Below are 19,486 nucleotides of genomic sequence, written 5' to 3'. Positions count from 1 at the left end.
GGTTCCACTAGACCATGCACACTATACCTCATTTTGGTATAGTATATACAGAGCCAGCTTCCTACACTTGGCGGTGGGAGCAGTACAATGGACAGCGTGGGCCAGATCGGGGTGGGGGTTGATAGATCATGAATGGACATGGAAATTACTGGGGGCCCGATCTCCCTGACTAGGCCCAAAACAGTAATGTGGAGGGTGCACCGGGCCCGATAGCGAAGTGCAGAACACCAGACATGGCTGGACTGGTGGTGGCTGGGGGGAAGCTGTCGAACCGTGGAGGGACCTGGTGGAATCGAGTTGTCAGCTGGAAGAATGTTGGACTGGAAAAATACTTCTGATCGACTCCCCCTATTGGCAGTGTGCTTAAGTTAGCATTTGCGGCACTATTTGCCCACAGCCGTCATTTTGTGTGATGATCGAAACGAACTTCTGTCTCATTTTGTCTGCCTCATCTATATTTCTGGATCTTTTGTTATCAGAGTATGTACGAAATCTGGCATCATACTGTAAGGACAGTACAGACTTCCTCCATAGACTGCATGATGTCCGGTGGGAGGATGGGTACCTAATGATTGGCTTGGATGTGTGTTCTCTTTATACATGCATTGACCAGGTGAAAGGAGTAACAGCATGCATGTACTTTTTAAAGAGTAGGAACATCAATTACTGGGAACACAACAAAACGCTGGAAACTATGATGTTGTTCTGTTTACAACAAAACATTTTTCTTTTTGAGAAGTCCGTATATCGGCAAAGATCGGGTACTGCTATGGGGACTTGTTTTGCTCCCAGCCTAGCAAATTTATTCCTAGGCTGGTGGGAAGAACAAGTTGTGTGGACCCAACATCTGGAAAAGTATACTGATCACATACTAGTATGGATCAGATACATGGACGACTTGTTCCTAATATGGGACGGTCCGGAGACCCTAGCAAGGGAGTTTATTGCAAAGCTGGGAGACAATGATGTACACTTACAGTTAACTCATGTTATCAGTTCAAGCTACTGTGAGTTCTTGGACATAGCAGTAGAAATCAAGGAGGGAGAGATCACAACTCGCCTATTTCGCAAACAAACTGCAGGAAACACGGCGCTGCATGCGGCCGGTCACCATCCGGCCACCTTAATACGTAGTATACCTTATGGGGAACTATTGAGGGCTCACCGCAATTGCAGCACCGATGAAGACTACCAAAGGGAACAACAGGTTATGCTAACACGATTCAGAGCGAGAGGCTATAAAGAGGAAACCCTAACAAAAGCCAAGGGGAAGGTGAAAGATCTACCACAACATGACTTACTGTTCAAAGCAAACAATAGTGCTCCCAAGAAAGGTAAACAAAACAACAATAATGCCCAGAGAATGATTACCCAATTCAGTAGAGGTGCATGGGCCTTACAAAGAATAATGAAAAAACATTGGAACCTGTTGAAGGCAGACCCTATAATAGGTGAACGCATAGGTGCCAGGCCACAGGTTACTTTCAAACAAGCCAGATCTCTACGAGATCATCTGGTTCACAGTTATCCCTTGGAAAATACACAGTAACAGTGGTTGAGAATACCAAAGGGGTTCTTGTGGGACATGCAAGGCTTGGCTTAATGGAAAGAACTGTCACAGTGGTTGAGAATACTAAATGGGTTCACGACTTGTGGGACATTCAAGGCTTGCCGTAATGGAAAGAACTGTAAAGATTATATCACAGGTACCAAACAAGTACGAACAATAAAACAGGCCATCAATTGCAACAGCGAATTTACTGTCTATGTACTGGAGTGTCCTTGTGGCCTTCAGTACGTGGGCAGTACCAAGTTACCACTAAAACTAAGAATATTGCAACACTTGCGGGCCATCACGAATCGTCACCACAACTACCCAGTGGCACGACACTACACAGATGTCCACAAGAGCAATAACAACAGCTTACAGTTTTTCGGGGTGGACAGAATACTAAAACATATACGAGGAGGTGATCGTGAAAAACGCCTTCGGATCCTTGAATCCAAATTTATCCTAGAATTAGACTGTATGGTCCCTAGAGGACTTAACAGTGGTGAGGAACTTGCCATACACATAGGTCAATAATTAAGTTTGTAATTACAGAAACATGCTATTTCCCTCGCTGAATAGATGCTGGATCAAATCATGTAACTGCACACAATTCTCTTTTCTTTTTTACTTCTTATTTTACTTTAATTTCCATTATTATTATTTTTCATTATTACTCACCTTTTAATTGAGAATCGGCAGTAAGGAGCTGTATTATGCATAATAATTCCTATTTAGGCATTTAGAAGTCAGCATAAACCACAATTGTGGAGCTGTACGAAGGAACCCGCAAGGGCTCCGTATTCTTTTACCCAGTCCTTGCCCCTTTCCATAATAACACTTTCACTTATACATAATACTCACTTACCTCAGTCCCACCACATTCTCACACACATACTCAGCACTAAGTAAAGGATACGACCCATACTCCTTCAGTGCAATGGCACTCCCTCATGAATTTCGGTATGTAACATTGATTGTCATAACTGGAAATACGTATTGTGACATTACTATCAGAGAAATTTAGATCGAAAACATCACAAAAAATACAATGGGAAGCCCAGATTTTCTAATGTATATATGGCAACACAGTATTTGTTGGAAATATGCTTTTATGAGCATTGCTCTTCTCGCTATACAATTAGAAATGCAAGAATGAATTTATATGATAACAAAACATGTTTCTTTTAAATTCATAATTGATCGTAGATGCAATAACTTATATGCATATATTCACTGCCATTATGAGCGGATTGCGATTTGCGCAATGTTTTTGAATATGTTTTATATTAACAATGAAGTTTATTTCTATGGGAATTTGAGGTATGGGAAGTAACTTGATAAAGACATACGCCGAAACGAGTCGTCCTTAAAATTTAGTGCACAATAAATCATTGTGCTGTTTTCCTGGTGTGCCGTCGCTTGATTTCTCGACCAGCATTGAGGAATAAGAAAATATCGAATACTGAGTGGTCGCTGCTACCACGGACAGGCATCAGCGGCGTAGGAGGGGAAACTGCTCTGGCAGCAACTTTGAAATAACTAACTAAGTAACTAACTATCATACATACACACACACACACACACACACACACAAATAAAATGCAAACAAAAAAATGTGCATAACCAGTTAAAGGATGGGAAGTTGGGGAGAAGGAGTCGACCCCACGGCTAGGGCGCTCTACCTCGAATCTGGGGAGCTGGGTTCGAGTCTCTGCAATCATGCTGAACATCCTGTGATTCTGGGCAAATCACGTAATCTCCCCGTGCCTAACAAAAATGAATGTGTGTCCTAATGTAACGTAAATGGTGCTATGTAAAGTGCTCTGATTTCCGTTTCGGGTCAAGTTTGCGCTATATAAAACTCTGCAAAAAAATAAGAAAGAAAGAAAAAAAAAAAGGATGGTGGAGAGAAGGAGAAATCTCACAGTCACTGAGAAAAAAGTTGCAGCACTGCCTGACCTACTGCTGCATCACTGTGAACTGTAGAGTCCAAGCAGTAATGCCTGGTAAAGGTGTGTGTATTTTTCCAGGTAGCTGCCCAGTAAATGTCCTGAAGTGACACACCAGGAAACGGCGCCGTTGAATCAGATCTAGTTCTTGTAGAGTAGGCGCGGACTGATGTCTGCAACGGTTTGCCTGCAGCTTGATTACAGCAGTGAATTGCGGTGGATATCCATCTAGCAAAGCTTTGCTTAAAAGGAGAAAAACTTTTCCATGGTGCCCTGTAAACCATAAATAGTTTATTAAACTTTTGAAAATCTTTGGTTTCTGTAGATAGAATTTTAAGCACCGCTTGATGTCTAAACAACAAATAGCTCTTTCGGCTGGTGGTGCAGGAGCTGGGAAAAAAAATCTCAGGATGAGCAGCTCATTTAGGTGAAAGTCTGAAGGGACTTTAGGAATGAACATTGGGTTAGGCAGCCGTCTATGTCTATGCGGTGTGACTGGATGGTGCCTTGACTAGACAATTGCCTAAATACAGGAACACTTGGTGTTTTTGTTTCTTCAAGAAAGCTGCCACTGGTGCCAAACACTCGTGAATATTCGGGCAGCAGGCTTCAGGTCAAAAGGGAGGACCCTGAATTGGTAATGGCTCCTAGCTATTTTGAATCTAAGGAACTTTGTGCAATGGATAGGGATGTGAAAATACGCATCCTGAAGGTGGGGGGTTGGCTTAATCCCTCTGATTCAGGAGTAAAGGTATGTTACTATCCAGAAGGACTGTTTTTTTTAGATGGGTGTTGAGATTTCGGGGGTCTAGAATTGGTCGCCATTCTTTGAGCTTTTTGTGGACCAAATAAAACAGAAATAGAATCCCTTCACTTGTTGTGCTGTGGGAACTCATTCTATCGCCCTTTCTTGAGCATTGTAATGATCTCCAACTTGTGAAGGTGCAAATGTTTTGGAATGGTGGACTGAAGTGGGATGGGCAGAGGGGTTTGGATAAATTCCAGGGTATGACCAATTTGGATAAGATTTAGTACCCATTGGTCTGTAGTTATGTCTTGCCAGTGATGAAAATAGCTGCTTATTCTTCCTCTTAGATTGGCTGATAAAGGAGGAATAGCCAAAGCCTGTAAGCGGTCATTGGCGATGGCCCATGTCATTTCCTTGGCCCCCCCTACCTCTTGGTGCAGGTTTATTGTAGGCTGCTTGCAGTGGTTGCCACTGAGAGTACTGGGGATAAAACTGCAGAGAAGAAGATCTATATGAGGGGTAACACTACTGTTGGCAACCTCCCCTGTAGGATGGAAGGCCTCCTCCTTGGGCATCCCTAAAAGGCATTTTAATATACTGAAGCGTCCCTAATGACTGAGCTGCATCTATAGTTAGCAGCGCTTGATCCACATGTTTGCCAAAAAGGGCTTCCCCATCAAAAGGGAGATCTAGTATTCTGTTTTGGACATCGGACCAAAACGAGGTAGCTTTGAGCCAGCCCTGCTTGCGTAGTACAGCAGCCCCTGCCAAGTTGTCTGAATGCAGTAGTGGCAATATCCATGGCAGAGTCTATCACCTTTGATGATGTGTGTTCCCTTTCTTGTAGAACCTACTTGGCCTCCACTTTAATGTCCTCCGGGCGTTAGTCTAGATATGGGGATATATTGGAACACATTTAGCAGTAATATCGTCCATTAACAGCAAGGTAATTTTCAGGTCTAACCGCAAGCGATGATATGGATGAAAACCACTTTCCAATATTATCAAGGCGCCTACCGTTCTTGTCCAGAGGTGCTGTTATTGGTGCGGACAGATTTTTCGATCTGCGCTGGACTGCCTGTATACTAACTGAATCAGAATTCAGATGGCCAGTCAAACATGCAGTAGCATCTTCTGTAATCTTGTATTTTTTTATCTAGGTGGGGGAGGATAGCAGTTACCGTGGCTAGAGTCTTTATGACTTTTAAGACCTCTTCCTATATGTAGCTCACAACAGCTATAGCTCGTACACTCTCTTGAAATGGCTTGTTAAAACAAAGAAAGCAGTCCTGCTTAGTGGGCATGGTCAGATAGAATCCCTTTGCCGCCCTTTCGAGCAAGTTGTGAAAACCCCTAATGTCGTCAGGTGGAGAATCTACTGGAGTTGGTGAGGGGGATGATGGTGTAGGTATCATATAGTCATCCCATTCTGCATGGGTGTTCCAAAGCTCACCTTTCAATCATCCAAAGTTGCAGGGTCTTGGAGAAGAGCTGTTTGGGGAGTGTGGCTTACTGAAGCTGGCAGTGATAATGGCCTTTGCTGTGGCGTAGAAAGCTGCACCGATGGAGACTTTGCAGGTGGAGAAAACGGTGCTGTGACAGTCAGAGTTAGGGGAAAACGCCGTTTATAATCTGAGAGCATAGAGTTCAAGTCAGTAACTAATGAGGAAGGCAGGCATACAATTTCCTCCTGGTATTGTTCCTTAGAGGTGTAATAACTCTCTCATATTGTTCCTCCTCATATTCATCTTCCTGGCACTTGACATGTTGTTCAGATGGGCTGTGTGCAGCTCCAAAGGGCCCGCTGATATCCAAGTCCTCCTCTTCCAATAGATGAGCTGGTAGCAAAGGGTGACACTTTGCTAGACAAGGTGTGCTCAGGAGTCAAATGCCTTATTTTTCCATGTTTTTTAGTTTTTCTCTCTTGAGGACCGTATCAGGTTTAATTAACAAAACAAAAGATATTCCTGTCGACAGAATAGGCGTCTTCGATGACAGTGGAGCAGTCCACACTAACAAAGTCATGGTAATTTTCAGCGTCAACGGTCTAGAGACTAGAGCCGTCGGCGAGTAGGTCGTTGTTGTAGCAGCTATGGTCGGGATATTATAGTTACAGTGGTAGTGGTAGCCGCCGTCAACGTTACCGTGCATATTTTCTTGTCGACGGAGAGATGTTTTATCAGTAGACGGTACTGAAGAGGCTTTTTCAAAGGATAACAGAACCTGAGGAGGTGGTGTGGCTCAGACCTAGTCTTTCCAGATCTTTTTGAGGCGGTAGAAGGTCCTTTTTAGGTCTCGCCTGACCCAGCGCATGCGCTGGTCTGGCGAGACTTTTTGAGAGGGCTCCAAAAAGTGCTACCAGGCCAGCCTAGCGCTACAGTGCATGTGCGCGGGCTCACGCGCCGCGCTGGACGCGATTACTTTCACGGCCGCACGGCCGCTTTGATGTTTGATCACGATCACTTTCGCGGCCGCACGGCCGCTTGGCATAGCCAATAGGTCTTGCTTTTGGGACCTTATAAGTATTTAGTTAAGCAACTGTTGCACGGCTAAACTTATAAGGTCCCAAAGGCGAGACCTATTGGCTATGCCAATGCTTGTTTCTCTTTTTGTATGAGGAGATTTAGAAGGACTGCGCCCCCTTTAAGACCCATGAGTGGACTTGTTTGAGAATTTCTAAGGTTGCTCTAGAGAGGAGTGAGGACCTCTCTTTTTTGCGACCTTCTGGAAGATGATGAATCCTCACTGTAACTAAATACTGGCTGTTTCTAGTTTTAGGATTTTGCAGCCATATCAGCAGCCGCCCTGCATACTCTTTCAAAGTTTTGCTAAAAAAAGTACGACATACCTTTCATTCTTTGGCCTTATGATCTTGATAAAGGTAATAAATACAATACTGATTAGGATCTTTAGAATTAACCCTTTTCTTTGCACAGGTACCACAGGGATTGAAAAGTCTCTTCTTTTCCTTATCTGACATGACAAAGTAAAAAGATACAGACCCTAGTCAACGTTAAAGTGAAATCTGTAGGTTTTTTTTTTTTATAAAAGAAATTTTATTGTTTTGTAAAACAGTGAAAACAGTAGGACATTGAAATGGACCTTGTATACATATCCCTAGAAAAAGCACCACCCCATTGCACATTCCCTCAACCAACCCAAATTCCAATGCAGTTCGAAAGACTCTGGTTCTCCACCCCCTCACCGCCTCACAGGTCCCCTTAGCCATCCGAGTCAGAGGAATCCTCATCCGAAAGAGGCGGCGGCTCACATATTTCACCCCTGTACTTGTTCCATGCCCCCCAGACCTTGTCCCACTTGCGGGGGCATCCCCGTCTAATGAATACAGAACGCTCTGCAAACATGGCTGCGTCCATTTCCTTGCGCCACGTGGACAGCAGCGGCACCTCCTCAGCACCCCATTTTTGGGCTATATTTCTTTTGGCCGTGATGATGCCCAGTGTCACCCAACCCTGCAAATCTGTAGGTTTTTTGAAGCAATAAAGGAGTTAGGATTCCTTAGTAAAGTGTAGAACAAAGATAACTGAGAAGAGCTCAGAGGGGACTCCTTACCACTACGTGCAGTAGAAAATCTGAGGGAATGGAGCTCCGCAGGGGTGTTCTAGAGGGCAGTGTAACCCGATTGGTTGGAACATAACTTTGGTCTCTTTTTAAAGAAATGATATGTTAAAAAACTGAAGGCCCTAGGGCCGGTCTGTTCTATGTTTAACATTGCATAGGTATTTTAATGTACCGTGGGACTCCCACCTCGACGACAGGGAATGAGTCAAGCATGTGAATCTATGAAAGTTACAATACTGGGGTAGTATTAATTTAAGCCCTGTAAACCAATAAGGGTTGTCTGGACTTTCTACATGTTGTACGTTCTTTTGGCACACTACATAAAAAGCCAGGATCCTACAGAGACCCCCCCCTAGGATTTGGCACTTGGTGTGATGCTTTTGAAGGGGACTACCCCAATTCTTGATACAGCAGTTTCCGATAAACACTGGCTGGAAGGCGCAAGTCCAGATAGCCTTGAACTATGGGGAAAATTAAGGGGGCGAAACCGGTGCAGGTCAACAGAATTGCCCAATACACTGTGACGCTGCTGGCACACCAGGTCAGTGAGCCACCCCCCCGGGAGCATGAGCCCTATCGCTGCGGAACTTCTAGCTGCGATACAGGGCTCAGTCCACAATAGAAAGAAAACATCAGATACCTGGGCGAACCAGGAGGTTACAACTGCAATTAAATTCTTGTCTGCCAGGATGGCAAAATGAGGTGCTAGGATCATTGGATCAGAGTGCCTTTTCGCAGATCAGACTGGTGCCTGACACCCTGAGTGACAGTACAGACACTGGATAGCTCCTACGTGAAAGACTGTCACCAACCACTGTATACAACAGGAGAGGGGGGATCTTGTGTTATTTTTTGTCTTGGGTTTTGCCAAAATGGCTGGGAGTTGTGACCCGGAGAGCCTCTTAGAGGGTTCGATCATTGATGGGATGCCAACGCCTGCTACAACAAGCAGTTCTGGGAAAATCCTGCAATGTTGACGATAAGTGCATGAACTATTCAATTCACATTGTAAGCCTTTTAATTTTGTTAATTTATGATTTCAGGGTGGTCAGGGGCTGCTCCCTGGGGAATGACGAGACACATGGGGTTACAGTGTATGATACAGTATACAGTAATTGCATGTACGGTAGGAATGTATCTGCTCTGTGGTGGGAGGACCATCATCTTGATAGGGCCAGAGGATAGTGGTGACATGACTTACCGACCAGTATCACACTTAAAACTTGCTTTAGTTGGGGTCGGAGATTGGCAAGTGGGGTGGTGACTGATGCCCTTCTGTCCACAGGGTGAGCTGGACGGTGAACAGTATATTCTGCTGGGAGGATGGGGGGAGTTGAAAATGTGTTCTTTGTTGATTCTTTGGTTATTGTTTGGTCCTGGGAAAGTGCTCTTGATGTACATGACACCATGGCTCCTCCTCCAGTGCTGACATAGCCCAGTGGGAGGGCTCTTGATGTACATGACACCATGGCTCCTCCTCCAGTGCTGACATAGCCCATTGGGAGGGCCCTCTGAACCTGGACAAAGAGACATGCCCGGTTTGGGGAACAACTAGGTTCCTTACGTGGAACGTCAGAGGACTGAACAGGCCCGATAAATGTCACAAAGTCTTTGCCTACCTCAAGCGCTATTGGATATTGATCGCGTTTTATGCAGGAAACCCACTTATGAGGGGTAACAGTGTGGCCTCACTCCGTCAGAGATGAACGGAGCAGGGACAACTTCTTATTCTGACTTTGCTCGTGGGACCCTTGTTTGGGTGGCCTCTGGTGTACCTTTCCAAAAAATTTGGGGTTAAGGCAGAGCTGGATAAGCGATATAGCATTCTGCATGGCACAGTGGATGTCCATGAACTCTGCCTGGTCAATGTATATACTCCCAAGGTACATGAAAGAACCTTCTTTGTGGCTGTATTAACAGGGGCGCAGCGGTTTCTGCCCGTGGAGTGGATTGTAGCGGGGTACTGTAACTGTGTGCTCGACGAGGCCATGGGCTGGTTACCGGTGCAACAAGGTACAAAGCCCATTCTGACAGTTGCCCTGAGGCAACTGATGAGGGTCATGGGGTTGCTGGGCATCTGGTGAACCCAGCACCCACAGACATGCACCTACTCCTGGTACACTCTTGTAGCTGCCTCACACAGCAGATTAGATTACTTCCTTACAGAGGTGGAGGACACACAAATCGTGACGGAGACAACATACTTGACCAGATAAATCTTAGACCACTCACCCTTGCTTATGACTTACTATCTGACTAGGAGAGTGCCGCTGGGTTCCATTGTGGCGCATGCGGTTGGAGACCCACATAGACCTCGGTCTATAGGGGTGTGACAGTTGATTTCCTAACTGATTATTTTACCTTGAATTGGGAGAGCACCCAGCACAGGGCGACAGAGTGGGATGCCATGAAGATGGTCGGGCATGGCAACCACTAGGGATATTAGACAAACGTTAGAGAGGAACCTGAAGACAGAGGAAGAAAAGCTGGCTACCCAAGAGAGGTTGCCACAGCATAATCCGAGGGTGCGTCGATAGTGGTAGATACTAAATACCAAGTTCTTTTCTCATGGGAGCACCTAGAACAGCATGTCCGAATTTCCTTATAGACTGTGATTACATATGGAGGGGGACAAAGCAGGTAGGATATTGGCCAGGATGATCTAACAAGAATGCCACCCAGAACCTGTACTAGCGATTAGGGATTTGGCAGGATAGAAGGTTCGCATGCAACAGGCCATTAATGAGGCCCTGGTGTTATATACATCACCTCGCATGGTCTCAGATCATGAGGTGACAGCCGAACTTAACTCGTTGCCGCTAACACGGCTGAAGGAATCTGACTGGATGGAACTCAAAGGTCCATTAACCAAACAAGTATTAATGCAGGCCATGGACTCAGACAGATGAGGCCCGGGGTGGAGATGGTATACCTGCTGAACTCTAAAAAGCTCTTCTGATAACTATGGCCAATAAATTACGATTGGTCTATCAGGAAGCTCTAGAGAAGGGAGTGCTCACTGTGTCTATGTGTGAAGCGCTCGTAGTGTTAATACCCAAACCGGGAAAGACCCTCTGGATGCAGCCTCTTACCGCCCTCTGTCATTATGAAATGTGGATCAAAGGGCTTAAGCCACCACCTCCCGAAATTGGTCCTCCCCGGCCAATCTGTATTTATCTCCTGTAGAAACACACTCTGCAACCTGCAAAGGTTGGTGCACGTCTTTCATGCGCCTTGTCTGGCAGAGGATCAATATGCACTTGCTTTCATAGATATAGAGAAGACGTTCGATTCGGGTAGCTGGGAATATATGTGGCACATGTTTGAAAGAATGGGGCTGGGTCCCAAATTTGTTGTCTGGATTAAACTGTTATGTGCTCAACCATGGGGGCGCGCTACAAAGGGAAACTTGACAGGGGTTTCCCCTTTCCCTCTTGCTGCTCGCACTGGCTGTGGAACTGGTGTCATGTAGGCTGAGACAGGTGTTGCATGGCTGAGGTAAACAGGTGGGTCAGACGACCCATGTCATGTCCTTCTATACTGATGACTCCAAAATGTATCTGCGTCGACCAGACATCTTGCCCCAACCCTTTAAACGTGATGAGGGAATTTAGAGAGCTTTTGGGACTGCATGTTAATTGATCAAAATCTGCATTGTTCCCACTGGGCCAGCTGAGGGAGATTGAGGCTACTTGCCTTCCTGAGTCGGGACTGCCTTGGGATAACGATAGTGTGCGTTACCTTGGCATGCATGTAGCACATGAAATACAAATGTGCCATAATTTAAATCTGGGGCTAGTGATTGCTTCTCTTAGGCTGTACATTAAATTCTGGAATACTCTTAGGTTCTCAATAATGGGAAAGATTATCCTAATTGAGATGACCCATTAAAGATAATGTTGTAGACCCTGGGTCCATCAACATATGGGAATTTGTAATAAAAGTTACAATGGGTTCTGTAGAAAATAACCAATTGCTTAGTAAACAATGTTCAATCAATTATATAGTATACATTTTTCTCACACGTTGGAACAAGGTCTAATGAGCACTTCTTCGACAACAAACGAAACACAACGAAGATATGGATTCATATGTTCATATCAAATACTTACTACTTTTGTATATGGCTGTCACATATATGATTTAAACAACAGACAACATAGATAATGTGACTTTTGTGAGTAGAGTGACATAAGGTGAAAGTTGGTGCGACAAATATACTTGATTTACAGTTTACAAACGTGATGAAACAATGTGGGTCTGTCCTATTAGATTACCTAACATGTTCTAACCACACTCCTAATTTCCTTTTTCTTGATATTGGGGTGAGGAGACTATGGACATTAACTAAACCAGACAAAGATGGTGGTACTACCCTGATGCCTTTATTCGTTGCAGGGAACCATGTACTAGATACCTCGGAGTGTCTTTCGGGAACTGGACAAGCTACCTACTACAGTCTGGGAAGCGTTGCAGAGTGGGACTCACCAACCGGCAGTTGGATTTGGGATAGAGGTGGTATTAAAGCCTGTGATCTCAAAAATGTACTATCCTGCACCGCATCTACAGCACGCTGTGCACTAGTTCCACAACGAACCCAAGTGGCGAAAAACCCTACTGGCTGACTCTGTAGGGGGTCGGGAGCAGGGGAGAAGAGGACATGATGGCCGTGCTATTGCAGGATAACAATATGCCTGGGTCAATGCCTCATGTTTTGAGGGTGGTAAGTGGCCTCTGGGAGAGGTTTCGTGCAGGTAGTGCCCCGCAGGGCGCCCTATGTACTAGAGCTGGAGACATTGAAAATTGGCCATTCTTGCAAATTAAATGATCCAGGTCAGGAAGGAGCTGTAATATTCTGGGAGACTTCTATCCATCGGGCTGATTTTACACTATTCAGGAGGAGTGGTAGACTTTTGGGCTGGGCATAGGTCAGTTCCTTCAATATGCCAAAATGACGGACACAGCTCGATACATTTTGCCAAGATTATCAGATGCCCTAGAACCTACGCAGACACTTTTTGCATTGCTAATGCTGGTGGTCGGTCGGAGATGTATTACCCATATATACCATTCCCTGCGGGCAGAGAGGCCCAGGCTCCCCCCTTGGGGTGGAGGCCACGTGGCAGCTGGTTAGTGAGTTCCCAATTACGACTGAATAGTGGGTTAGGATTTAGAGGGGAGTGTGAAGTCTCTGCTAATGCACGGTTTAAACTCACTCAATACAATATAGTGCTTATTACATACCTCTCACCCAAACACATCACACTATATACACGCCTCCAGGAGTGCGGGTTGCACACGATGTGGATACACAGCAGCAGACTTCTTTCACGTTGTCTGGAGCTGCCCACAGACTGTTTGTTATTGGGATGTGAGATACTGGGACATTTACATAGTGCTAGGCGATCCCTATGGACTAAGAGAAGTGCTGGTTATGATTGGTACCTGGTAGGAAGAACAGAAAGCTCTGTATGAAATGTGTACTGCTTGAATTGACCCAAGACAAGCGACGTATAGGTATACAATGGCAGAGACCGAAACACACCTGCCCACCCCCCCCCCCACCCCATCCCAGACTGGCTGCAAGACATGACGGAATGGGCTGGGGTGGAAGAAGCACATATGAATAAAGTATGGAGAGATGATAAACGTGCAGATGATCTGCTATGATCCATTACCTTGATAATGCCAACCCCTCTGCCTCTCCGGCAACACAGTGAGTGAATGATTTTGGTGGGGGGGGGTGGTGATGTATGCCAGCCTGACCAGGTGTAGTGTTCCCGATCTATGACGGGGATACAATGTCATGAAGGAGGGTTTGGGTCGTGATGACCGCAGCTGGAGGTGGTCTGAGGAATGTGCACCCGTTGTATGGTCTTCGGTCCTTCACAATGTGAATCCGTATTGAGCGAGAGCATGGTGGGGTCGTATAATTCGATTTATTGAGTTTTACTACATTGTACTTTAGGAAGTTCTCAGGGAGTTCAGTGTTAAATAATATTAAGGCACTCGTTATGGCACCTTGCATAGTGACTTTGGTTAGCCTGTGAAGATCCCTATGGATATATTGGATGCTGTTCTGTCTCCATTAACATTTCTAAAAACATTTTACCATAGAGACACAAATCTAACTAAATGTTTGTATGCAACTGTTACACTGTACCTTGGGGTCCAGAAGAGCTCCCGCCTTGACCAAGTACTTCACAGTGTTCAAATGGTTGTTCTCCGCTGCCTCCATTAGTGGGGTTTTCTGTTCCTCAGAGCAATTATCTAGGTTAGCACCAGCCTGAAGAGAAAGGAAGAGATGAATATTGAGCCAAATCTTTACCTTCTGGGTATTAAAAGTATTTTTGCAAGGGATGTTTGTAAACAGCAAAATCCTCTGTCCAAAGATACCTTAGTTACAGGGTTTAGTTTAAGCAAAACGGTGATGTAACAAAAGAGGAGTCAAGCAGGGGGAGCCACAAACGTAGTAGATATCCCATCCACCGACTTCTTCAAGTTATGACCAATCATCACTCCAAGGGCACAGCACACCACCAGAAAATTTCCCAGGGATACCTGCATCATCTCCAGGCTAGGTGAGCCTTCCAAAAGCCAATCATCAGCCACCTTCGAGGTTTTCCCTCTTCCTGCCCCTCAAAATATTGGGCAATATTGCTCTCCTGCCATTGGCGTAGCACCCCATCCAGCATTGCAGAAGCCTTGTGTCAGCAGTCAGCCCAACCCCAGCCAAACAGTAGCCCTATTTATGCCTAATAACATGGGCATCACATGGTCCAGATCTCCTCAGCAAAGATCAGACAAAGGTATAACACGGACTAGCTATTATCCCTGGCCCTGCACTCTCAAAGTTCCGCCAACACAAACATCTTTCAAGCAACTTATCTATTTCCCACGCTCAGGATCCCACACAGCCTCAATGAGCCTGATCTACAGATACCCAGAAAAAAGCAAGAATTCTCATTGAAGAATTCTTATCACATTATCTCATGATGCATGCGGCACTCCAACCCTACCTTTCTTGGAGACTTCAATCAATACTGGCGACTCCAGCATCAAGGTACTAAACGCTCACTCTCCTCAAAGCCATGGACATCAAACAGCTTGTTTCTAAAACCGCACACTCCAAAAGCCACATCTTCGACTTCATCCTGCCAGCATCTCCACAATACACTGCATTAACTCAATACCAAAGAACTAGATGGATCGCTTTACCATTGGTTTGTCGATCCTCCACAGTACTTCAGTACACCAAAGGCATTCCAAGAAATAAAATTTAACTTTCTGCACTGTCAAGGTTCTTCCAAGCACACCCTCCAAGAAGACCCTATCAATCTGTTACAACCCATCAAACTACATCAGGTATCAATAACAGACATCTACAACACTACACTGAAAATCAACAAAACAGCCTCAAAAACACAATCCTTAAAACTGAAACCTTTGCCACCATGGTACATCCAAGAACTCTCCAAAAAGCAGCACATTCACAGAAAGCAAATGAAATGGAGATGATTAAACTCCTAGGTGACCTCTTCAAAATTTAAGCACTCAGCTCTGCATTAACAGCCAACATCTCATTCAAATACACCTTTCACAAATCTCACATCAATGAGCAACCTCATAAAAGTAAAGTTCTCTTTAAAACCGTTGAACATTAAATCAATCCTCTTTCAGTTGTTCCAATTCCTCAGCCAATTGTCCAGTGTAATGCTAACCATCGATTCTTTACCAACATCCTACATCAATACAAGAAAAATGCAAAATCTACCTCCAAACCCCGCTTACTCCACCACCAAGTGGACAACCTTCAAACTCTCCTCTCATAAAAAACTCACCAACATCCTGGCCTCACTGAAGGCTAACTAACATGAAGACAACATTCTACAACCCTCAGTCATCAATCTCCTTCAGGAACATGTCTTCACTCCCATCCTCATCTTTATAAACACCAAGCAACCTTTCCAAATGCCCTCGAGACAGGATAAACCTTCCATTACTAAAGAAGCTGACTTTGGACCCAGACAATCTGGTCCACCTCTGCCACACTACCCACCTACAGATCATAGTAAAGATCTTCGCAAAAGAAGTCTCCACAGTACTCCTGAAACAGATTAACAACAGTTTTCTAAGGACTACCTATCAGACTTCAGACCACAATATAGCATGAAGATAGCTACTCTTCAAGATGTCAATCACGCCCTCCTCATATACAATAAAAATTATGCCTGTCTCCTCATCCTGTTCGACCTCTACACAGTGTTAAAAAGTGTCCCCTACCTTGCATGGAGCCAATATATGGAAACTTGCATGGACATCTACAACTTAGCCCTGCAGTGGCTCATCTCTTACCCCTGCAAGTGACATACAGCTATGATCTATCTTATGTGGACTAACCATTCTCTCGCCCATCATCCTCAGCCTCTACTTCTTACTAGTTGGATCCCTAGTAACTGACAACAACCCTCGAAAAACAGTACTCGCCCACTCGCTATGGTGTGCCAGATTTTATTAAGTCTGTAGGAAGCTGCCTAGAATATACTACACCAAAAAGAGGTACAGTGTGCACAGAGTCCAGTGAGTCCCCAAAGGTATAGCAGAGGTCAAAGTTGATAATAACTTACTCTCAATCCAGTGGTAGTTAGGATTATCAGAGGGTAGTGTGCATACATTCGGTGTACATACTCATACAAGGCAGGATCACAGTAAATGACTGACTTCAGATTAATGGTATGTAGAAAAATATTACTTTTGTTACTTTTGTTTCTAGGAACCAAGCTGAACTTAGTTACAGATGAGGAGTCTTTTGTGTAATACTTTCAATTACTGGCAAATGGTTTGTATACCATCAACAATACTTAGTATGTGCATGAAATGGTGTTCAGTACAGACAGAGATACTTAGTATCACACTTAGTACAATACAGTGAGAGGCCAATGCAATCCTATGGGAAAAAGACAGGTGAGTAATTTACAGGTAAGTTAACAGTTCCCAAGTTCAGTCTCCGGGGGTTGTGGTCAACACTGGGTCAGGGTCTGACCAAAGTAAGTGCTGCACGACCAGCAGCAATGAAGGGGGGCAGGGGAGGGGCTAGGTGCAGAGGTCACTGGGCCCAATGTTATTTTATGGAGGCTGGGGGTACCTCGAAGAGGCACTGGTTATAGTTAAGTACCTGCGGGTCAGGGATCTAGGCCATGAGGTTGAGATTATCACTGGAGGGGCCACCAAAGAGCACGGAGACTGCATCGCCAGTGGCGCAAGGGTGGCAGGTGCAGACTACAAAGAAGGCGTCGGGCTCCATTGAAATCAATGGAAATCCTCGGTTGAGGAAAACAGCTGCAGGGTCGGTCCAGAGGTTGGCTATCGGAATCCCACGACTGGAGAGGTAAATTGGATAGTGGGGGATTCTTCTACACCATTGGTTGATCACATCAAGGCGGGGGGCAGGGGGTGCAGAGGTGTCTTTTGGAGTCAGGTTTTCTCACCACACGGTTGCGGGGGTGCAAGGGGCCTTCAGGTTGAGTGCAGGTGTTGAGGGGATGGTCAGTAGATCTCATCCATTGCAAGAACCCAGGTCAGGATCGCCAGGGAGCCTTCACTGGGTCGAATGGCTACCTCGACTTAGGACGTGGGTGTTGGGTGCAGACTGGTGCAATGGTCGAAGATCTGCCGGGATCCAGAGTCCTTGTGTTGGTTTCTTCCTGGACAAATCCGGTGTCCACGGGAGACAGAAGTCTTTGTTGAAGACAGTACAGGTCCTCCAGGGCTGCTGGCTGCAGGCTACGCCGGTTTCTTGGAGCAGGGTAGCTGGAGGAGGAGACAGGCCAGTAGGGCTGGGGACAAGTCAGTTGTCGTCTTCTCCACTGCTGCACAGCTCTTTGATCCTTCTTCGTAGGCCATCAACTCTGAGGATCAATTTTCAGGGGGAACCCTTAAATAATACATTTATTTAAGGGCGTTACCGAGGTCGGGGCTACTGTCCCCTTTGGTGACTACACCCTTACACCATTTGGATGCCCCTTGGAGAGGCGTACACGTCCCTGTCCCTACTGGGCCTAATTCTCCAATTCAAGAATGAGAATGTCTAAGAGAGGGGTTCACCAGGAGGAGTGACACTCCTACTCTGCTTACTAATTTTCCAACCTGTCCTGCCGCCCATAGTGGGGCCTGGACAGGGAGGTGGGCATCTCCACTAGTTGGAGCTGCCCAAATCAGCACATCACAAGGTGAGAGCCTTTGAGGCTCATCGCTTAGTGTTTCTGTTCCTGCCAGGGGGAGTTGTGAAGCACCTCCACCCAGAGCAGGCTTGTGGCCTGACCTCCGAGAGCACAAAGGCTCTCACCCCATGAGGTCAGAAACCTGTCTAGTGGTGGCTGGCTGGCAGGGTCCAGTCAGCCAATACACTAGAAGTTGGTCGTTTTTCAGGGGGCATCTCTAAGATGCTCTCTAAGGGCATTTTATAACAAATCAAACACTGCAATCAGTGTGGATTTATTATGCTTAGACGTTTGGTACCAAACTTCCCAGTTTTCAGTAAAGCTATCCTGGAGCTGTGGAGTTCGTAATGACAAACCCCCAGCCCATGAACTCAAAATGGCTTCACTGCTCTTACAATGTCTCCGAATGGCACAGACTTTGTAGAGGCTATGCAGTTACCGGTGGTATGGTGCACCCTGCCTTAGGGCTGTGAGATCTGCTGGAGGGGTGACTTACCCATACCTCAGTGGTGCTGGTGGGCATGGCACACAGGAATGTGTGCCATGTCGACTCTTTAGTTTGCTCTGCACCAAAACACGAAGTCTGCAATGGCAGTGTGTAGGTGTTAAGGTGAGGGGTCTCTAAGGGTGGCATAATACATGTTGCAGGCCACAGAGGCCCTCTCTGGTTACAGGGCCCTCTCTGGTTACAGGGCCATTGGTACCAGGGGTACCTTTTACAAGGAACATGCATGTGGCCCAATGGTGGAAACATAGGTATGTGTTTTGGGAACAAACAGGTGCTGGAGTCTAGTTAGCAGGGTCACAGCACACACTCAGTCAAGTTAGCATCAGGTATCTGCAAAACATTAGGGGGTAATCATGCAAAAAGGAGCACTTTCAGACAAGGTTAAGTTATTTTTAGCACCTTATCGCCCTTTCCAATGCGTTGACTAAAAACGGTTAAAAATACAAAAGTGGCTTCTTCTAAACATAAATGCACATCTACGACAAAGTTATGGGGTGTAGTCATTAGTAGCTAATAGTCTTTGTGGTGCTAACTTGGCACTAGGCCACCCAACCACCCGGAGGGTACACTCCCCAGATAAGGCTCTTGTGAAAAACGCAAGCAGGAAAAAAGTACAGAAGCACACATTTAGTAGTACATACAGTAATGCTAAATCAAGGCAAGTAGAAAGTCTAAAGTAAAGAAGACGAAGTGAAAATCCGTAATGTTCTCTTCTTCTTTTATACATAGTTTTTATTCTTTGTGTACATCACTCGTCTTGATACAAATAGCGCAAAGAAAGGCAGCCAACATGTGTTTCGTCTTTTAGACTTTTTCAAGGCTAGAGGGTCTTGACCAAAAAAGTAAAAGAACGGAAGCAGAGCTGTGGGTTTTTTGCGGCGTAGTAGGTTCAGCTACGGCTATGCTTGTGCAAGCCGTCTAGTTAGA

General features: G+C 45.5%; 1 protein-coding gene across 10 annotated transcripts in view; it reads right to left on the bottom strand.

Moving 5' to 3' along the window:
• Positions 1 to 19,486, bottom strand: part of EHMT1 (euchromatic histone lysine methyltransferase 1) — a 1,124,912-nt gene that overhangs the window by 442,955 nt on the left and 662,471 nt on the right. For all 10 annotated transcript variants that reach the window (XM_085611576.1, XM_085611658.1, XM_085611650.1 and 7 more), the window contains one exon: positions 13,995 to 14,117. In XM_085611576.1, coding sequence (XP_085467702.1) covers positions 13,995 to 14,117 — 123 coding nt within the window. The remainder of the gene's footprint in view (positions 1 to 13,994; positions 14,118 to 19,486) is intronic.

The sequence above is a fragment of the Triturus cristatus genome, chromosome 1_2 (assembly GCF_964204655.1).
Source record: "Triturus cristatus chromosome 1_2, aTriCri1.1, whole genome shotgun sequence".
Lineage (NCBI taxonomy): Eukaryota > Metazoa > Chordata > Amphibia > Caudata > Salamandridae > Triturus > Triturus cristatus.
Note: the sequence above shows the minus strand (reverse complement) of the source record. Positions and strands in the feature narration are given on the sequence as shown.